Source organism: Portunus trituberculatus, chromosome 21, assembly GCF_017591435.1.
Source record: "Portunus trituberculatus isolate SZX2019 chromosome 21, ASM1759143v1, whole genome shotgun sequence".
In the NCBI taxonomy this organism is placed as follows: domain Eukaryota; kingdom Metazoa; phylum Arthropoda; class Malacostraca; order Decapoda; family Portunidae; genus Portunus; species Portunus trituberculatus.
In genome coordinates this window covers 18069733-18077232 of record NC_059275.1, presented here as the reverse complement: position 1 = coordinate 18077232, position 7500 = coordinate 18069733, and the positions used below count along the sequence as shown (strand labels likewise).

At 45.5% G+C, this 7500-nt stretch overlaps 1 protein-coding gene across 1 annotated transcript in view; it reads left to right on the top strand.

Annotated features, from left to right (window-relative positions):
• The window catches only part of LOC123507023, a 12888-nt gene extending 5934 nt beyond the window's left edge, over positions 1 to 6954 (top strand). The window contains exons 3-5 of the mRNA XM_045259520.1: positions 6040 to 6063; positions 6230 to 6363; positions 6553 to 6954. Of these exons, the coding sequence (XP_045115455.1) occupies positions 6040 to 6063; positions 6230 to 6363; positions 6553 to 6954 (560 nt within the window). The remainder of the gene's footprint in view (positions 1 to 6039; positions 6064 to 6229; positions 6364 to 6552) is intronic.
• Positions 6955 to 7500: the final 546 nt, after the last annotated feature.

Genomic DNA, 7500 nt, shown 5'->3' with positions numbered 1-7500 from the left:
CCATCCCTTCATATTCCAGCACCTTCACACTCACTCTCACTCTCTCTCTCTCTCTCTCTCTCTCTCTCTCTCTCCCCTGGCCTGCCTTGCTCCCCTCTGCTCAGCCAAGACGCGGCGGGCAAGGCGGTGTGACGAAGAGGTACATTATCACGAGCTTGTGTTGTAGTTGATGCTTACACGGCCCCTCCGCCCTTATTGCTGCGTGGAGGGCAAGGGGAAGGGGCCGAGGAGGGAAGGGGGAAGAGAAGGGCAAGAGGAAGAGGAGGAGGAGAAGGCGGAGAAGGAGGAGGAGGAAGAGGAGGAGGGAGGAAGGCCTGGAGTAGAGTATGATGAAGTGTGGTAGCAAATATATGTGTGTGGAGAGAGAGAGAGAGAGAGAGAGAGAGAGAGAGAGAGAGAGAGAGAGAGAGAGAGGATAAGAAAATACCTCCCAATAATTCAAAACACATCAAAGTAAACACGCGTGAACCATCAAGTGAAGGGGAGGTATATTTACTCTCTCTCTCTCTCTCTCTCTCTCTCTCTCTCTCTCTCTCTCTCTCTCTCTCTCTCTCTCTCCTGCCATGGAGGTGAAGGGGGTGAAGTGACGGTGTGGTGGTGACCTAGAGATATTTAAAGAGGGTAAATAAGAAATGTACGTGAGGGAAGGGAATGTGAAGTGAGTGAGAGAAGTGAAGTTTTGAGGGAAGTGAGAGGAAGAGACGTGAAGTTTTGAGGGAAGTGAGTGAGAGAAGTGAAGTTTTGAGGGCAGTGAGTGAGAGAAGTGAAGTTTTGAGGGAAGTGAGTGAGAGAAGTGAAGTTTTGAGGGCAGTGAGTGAGAGAAGTGAAGTTTTGAGGGAAGTGAGTGAGAGAAGTGAAGTTTTGAGGGACGTGAGTGAGAGAAGTGAAGTTTTAAGGGAAGTGAGTGAGAGAAGTGAAGTTTTGAGGGAAGTGAGTAAGAGAAGTGAAGTTTTGAGGGAAGTGAGTGAAAGAAGAAGTTTTGAGGGAAGTGAGAGGAAGAGAAGTGAAGTTTTGAAAGAAGTGAGTGAAAGAGAAGTGAAGTTTTGAGAGAAGTGAGTGAGAGAAGTGAAGTTTTGAGGGAAGTGAGTGAGAGAAGTGAAGTTTTGAGGAAGTGAGAGGAAGAGAGTGAAGTTTGAGGAAGTGAGTGAGAGAGTGAAGTTTGAGGGAAGTGAGTGAGAGACGTGAGTTTTGAGGAAGTGAGAGGAAGAGAGTGAAGTTTTGAGGGAAGTGAGTGAGAGAGTGAAGTTTTGAGGGCAGTGGTGAGAGAGTGAAGTTTTGAGGAAGTGAGAGGAAGAGAAGTGAAGTTTGAGGGAAGTGAGAGGAAGAGATGTGAAGTTTTGAGGGAAGTGGTGAGAGAGTGAAGTTTTGAGGGAGTGAGTGGAAGAAAGTGAAGTTTTGAGGAAGTGAGTGAAAGAGTGAAGTTTTGAGGAAGTGAGTGAGAGAAGTGAAGTTTTGAAAGAAGTGAGTGAAAGAGAAGTGAAGTTTTAAGGGAAGTGAGTGAGAGAAGTGAAGTTTTGAGGGAAGTGAGTGAGAGAAGTGAAGTTTTGAGGGACGTGAGTGAGAGAAGTGAAGTTTTGAAAGAAGTGAGTGAAAGAGAAGTGAAGTTTTGAGGGAAGTGAGAGGAAGAGAAGTGAAGTTTTAAGGGAAGTGAGTGAGAGAAGTGAAGTTTTGAGGGAAGTGAGTGAGAGAAGTGAAGTTTTGAGGGACGTGAGTGAGAGAAGTGAAGTTTTGAGGGAAGTGAGTGAGAGAAGTGAAGTTTTGAGGGCAGTGAGTGGAAGAGAAGTGAAGTTTTGAAGGAAGTGAGAGGTCAAGAAGTGAGTGTTTAGGGAAGTGAGAGGTCAAGAAGTGAGTGTTTAGGGAAGTGAGAGGACAAGAAGTGAGTGTTTAGAGGAGTAAAAGGTCAAGAAGTGAGTTTTTAGAGAAGTAAGAAGTCAAGAAGTGAGTATTTAGGGAAGTAAGAGATGAAGAAGTGAGTAATTAAAGAAGTGAGTGACGGGGAAATGAGTCTAACCCCTTGAGTACCAGGACGCTTTTCCATATTCATTCTACTTACTATTTGATGCTTTCAGAAACTCATGTGGGGGATTTATATAGAGAGGACTGTGGCCATTAATCTCCTGACCTCCATAGACCCTCCCTCATGTCAATAAAATAGTCTAATCACACAAAGTAGTGGTGAATGATTGAGAGTACTGGTTAGCTTTTACATTAGAAAGTTGGACATAGTATTGGTGAATGATTGACAATATGGGTTAAATCTTGCAATTGAGAGTTGGACTGAATACGATTGAAAGGAAGAATAACATGCACTATAGAGCGTTTAGCGTACCAAAGACAAGATCCCAAGACATTTGTGGATATCGCGGTAAGTGGCTGTGAGGCATGCTGGTTAACAAGAGAAAGAAAAATTAGGAAAGCTGCAAGGAGTCACAATGCATACAAGTGGCAGTCTTAATCATGTCAGTCGCTGTAGCTTAATGAAAGACTGAGGATAGTTGAACAGTTGATAATTAATCCCTTCAGTACTGGCACGCATTTTTACCACGAGTTTGTGTACGATTAGATGATTTTATTTACATTAGAAAGCAGTCAGAAGATTAATGGCCAGAGTCTTCACTATTCTAATCCTCTGAAGGTGTATAAAATCACTAAATAGTAAGCAGAAGGAATATGAAAACGAGTCATAGCACTGAAGAGGGGCCTCCGTGGTACAGTGGAACCATGCGTGCTTTAGGGTCCGAGGGGTCTCCAAGCACACGGGTTCGAATCCTGTCCACGGTCCGAGTTTAGGTTGGGCTTCCTCACTCGCGGCAGTCGTTTCCTAGCGGGTGGGCTTTGAGATAGGAGGTACCCCAAAAGTATCCCCTTTAGCCCATAAATTCCTGTGAAAAGCCCACATGGTATAAATAAATAAATAAATAAACACGAGTGGGGACTATGTATACTTGATGGGTGAGAGTCCAGGGTCTAAGGGGGCAGAGGGAATGTTGGTCTGGAGGGCTAAGGGACTGAACACTAAGGAACTGATGGTGGTGGGGCTCTTTATGAGTAGAGGTGGAAACTAGAAACCTTGAGAACGTGTAAGGGAAAAAGGAAAAGAAACATCGCGAGACTGTTTTTTACTTTCATTTTCCTTCCGTCTTGTTTCCCCTACACACACACACACACACACCTTGAGGCTCACGACACAACAAGGTCCACTCATGTATTCATTCGCTGCTTGTTTGTGTTTGACCAACTTCAGGTAACAAGAAACACCCCTCTCTCTCTCTCTCTCTCTCTCTCTCTCTCTCTCTCTCTCTCTCTCTCTCTCTCTCTCTCTCTCTCTCTCTCTCTCTCTGAATTTCCAGTTGGCTAAACAGTCATTAGCGAACCAATCATAAACGACGGAAGGAAGCGCAGGAGGAGGAGGAGGAAGAGCAGGAGGAGGAGGAGGAGGAGGAGGAGGAGGAGGAGGAGGAGGAGAAAGGAAGGAAGAAGGAAAGAAGAAGGAAGGATGGCGGGAAGCTAATAAGAAAGGTTATGTGTGAAACGAATAAAAAGAAGGAAAGAAACTAAAAGAAAAAAAATGAGAGTTAGGAAGAGAGAGAGAGAGAGAGAGAGAGAGAGAGAGAGAGAGAGAGAGAGAGAGAGAGAGGAGGGAAACGAAAAAGAAAAAAGAAAAGTGGAGAAGGGATTGTGGAAAAGAAGGAGGCAGGAGGAGGAAAGCTTAGGAAAACGTAAGTGGAAGGGGAGGAGGAGGAGGAGGAGGAGGGAGAAGTACAGTGGAGGGAGAGAGAGAGGAGAGGGAGGGGATAAGCTTACGAAGGGCTGACGTGAGGATGCTTTTCACTGCCATCTAGCGGACAAAATCAATAACCAGTGGAGGGAGGAAAGTGTCCAGAGTCGCCACCAGAGTGCAGCATCTCACAGGTTGCCGCACCAGCCACCCACATGACACCCACCACCACCACCACCACCACCACCGCCACCACCTTCACGATGTTCTCTCCTCCATCTGCTCTTCTAAACGTGTAAGTGAAAATATAATGTGAAAAATTATAGCTACTACTACTACTATTACCACTACTACTACTACTACTACTACTACTACTACTACTACTGCTACTGCTGCTGCTACTACTGCTATTGCTACTACTGCTGCTATTACTGCTGCTGCTGCACTGCTACTACTATTGCTTTACCATTACCACTGCTGCTATTACTGCCACCACTGCTGCTGCTGCTGCTGCTGCTACTGCTGCTGCTGCTGCTGCTGCTGCTGTTGCTGCTGCTGCTACTGCTGTTGCTACAACTGCACAACTACTACTACTAATACTACCACATCTACATTACTACTACTACTCCCACTGATACCACTACTACTACTACCATTACTACTACTCACAAACAGCCTAGTAAGGACCTAAGGGTCTGTTGCTGTTTGTCTTCCTTTGCATACTACTACTACTATCTCTGAAAGCACTACTACTACTACTACTCCTACTTCCACCACCACCACTACTACCACTACTACTAATATTACTACCACAACTACTACTGTTACTACTACTACCACAACTACTACCACTACTACTACTACTACTACTACTACTACTACTACTACTACTACTACTACTCCTACCACCACCACCACTACTACATTTCAAACAATAGCAACAAAAGCACCTCACAGATACCATTCATTCACTCATTACTCATCGTAGCATCACATTAGAACCTTCAAAACCCCAACACAATACTACACTGATAATTCTATGACAAGCAACACATCTATAACATTCCTGCATAACGTAACACCTCAACACTAAACAAGGAATACTGCTAAGCTAATTGTACTAAAGTTTACATACATCACATTGAAAAAAACCATAACCAAGAGTGCGCAGGTGTAAATAGAGAGAGAACATGCGTAAGTGCCCTCCAGCAGCAAATAGAACACTGGATACGAGAAGGCTATAGAATTCTACAATATTTTAGGCCCCGGGATGAAATGTTTTCTGTCACGTGTTGAAGAAAACGGAGACGGTCGAGCATTTCAAGGGGGACTGTAACAAGACACAAAGAGTTAGATTTAAACTTCCCTCGCTCGCCTGGGTCTCAAATATCACAGGTTAACGCCACGTACGAGACTCCTGGTGCTGGTTCTATCTCATACACTGTCTACACCTGCCATTATCTACCATTACGAGTATATCTCACCTGTGTCTATTTTACTTCATCCTTTGTCCCCCTCCTCTCTCTCTCTCTCTCTCTCTCTCTCTCTCTCTCTCTCTCTCTCTCTCTCTCTCTCTCTCTCTCTCTCTCTCTCTCTCTCTCTCTCTCTCTCTCTCTCTCTCTCTCTCTCTCTCTCTCTCTCTCTCTATCTATCTATCTATCTATCTATCTATCTATCTATCTATCTCTCTCTCATCTTACCTTAAATAAACTATCGTATCTTATTCCAGTCCTCCTTTGCTTTCTTCTTAGTCTCTCCTTCCAAAGAGAGAGAGAGAGAGAGAGAGAGAGAGAGAGAGAGAGAGAGAGAGAGAGAGAGAGAGAGAGAGAGAGAGAGAAAGGGAAGACGATGAAGCAATAAGACCCTGAAGGCTTTAAAAGTGAGCAATATATGTGTTGGTTGAGTTAAGTGTTGTTGATCTGGCTGGAAGAACGGTGGTGATAGATAGATAGATAGATAGATAGATAGATTGGTAGATAATTAGATAGACTGACTGGGAAGCACATGAATAGCCAGACAGATAAAGATAGGACCATATAAAGAAACTGATAGAAAAATAGACGGATAGAGAAACAGAAAGACCGAAAGAAATAGAAAGACAAAATAGAAAGATAAGGAAAATAAGTGTTACAAAGTCCATTAAAGTCTCAGAGGTGGTGGAGGTGAGTGGGCAGTTAGACATGTGGACAGGTGGACAGGAAAACTTGCTCCCATTCGTTACTCTTCATTAGGGAAGCAGTGGCAGGGCGGGAGTTGAAGGGAAAACAGGCAGAGGATCTCGCACTTTGCCTCATAACTCACACTAACCTTCCCAATTGTAGCGTTCCTGAAGGAGTATCTAGCATGTAAGGGCCAGAAGAATAAGCCAATCTAGTCCTTGGTACTGCCCAGGATAAGGAGAGGATGGATGGGGAAGGGGCGGGGGAGTACCAAGATGAAGACTAATCTCAACTTAACCTGATCTTTAACCTGGTGTAGTATAGCATTATCTAGCCTATAAGTGTATTGAAGATAGGAGTCTCTTGGCCACCTCGCGTCATAGCCACACCTTCACGGCTAAGCACCAATATCCACACAATCCCTACCGCTTCCCATGCTCTCCTATCCACACTTTATATTCTAGCCATGCATTCTACCACGCCACTGTCCACCACACCACCACATATACCCACAACACCACATAAACTCCTCTACTCACCTTACATTCTTGCCATATCATCAGGTTCTCCACACACACACACACACACACACACACACACACACACACACACACACACACACATCATACCTTATCATACCATACTACACCACTCTATTTCTTTTTACTACACCAGCACACCACCACACCACCACATACACCATCAAGCCACACCACTCTCCTGCCCATCTTACATCCTCGCCACACCTCACACATTGCACACTACCACACATTCACCACATCTTATCATACCACACCACGCTATACCTATCTATCACAGACAACACCACAACACCACACCCCTGAACACCTCACATCCTCACCACATCCTCAAACTCTCCACGTTGCACACTACCACACATACACCACACCACATCACTATACCTTTTTTACCACACCACCACCACACCACCACACCACCATATACACCCAACAAGCTACACCACTCTTTTGTCCACCTCACATCCTCCCTCAGGCCCTCACAAGCCCTCCAGCAGCGTCCTTGTATCCAATCACGGTGATACGAAATTTCCCTTGAGGTGATTTAAATGTCCTTCGCCTCCCCACCCCCTCCTCCCCTTGTGGCCTCCCCTTCTTCCCTCCCATCCTTTCACAAATCCCTTAAAAGCCATTCCAGGGATGACGAGGGGAGTCCTTTGCCTGGGGAGGAGAGAAGAGGGGAGGGAAGGAAGGAGAGGGATGAAAAGGGTAGAGGTGATGGATGGCAGGGTTATGGTGAATAGTTTGTGTGTGTGTGTGTGTGTGTGTGTGTGTGTGTGTGTGTGTGTGTGTGTGTGTGTGTGTGTGTGTGTGTGTGTGTGTAGTCCTCCTTCTCTTCTCCACCTCGTCTTTCTCCTTGTCCTCCTCCTCCTTCTGCTCCTCCTCCTCCTCCTCCTCCTCCTCCTCCTCCTCCTCCTCCTCCTCCTCCTCCTCCTCATCTCCTCCTCCTCGTCGTCGTCGTCGTCGTCGTCCTCTTCTTCGTCCTTCTTTTCATCCTTTGCCTCCTCCTTCTCCCTCACCTCCTCTTCCTCCTATTATTCCTTTACCTCCTCCTTCTCCTACTCCTATTCCTCCTGGTTATCCT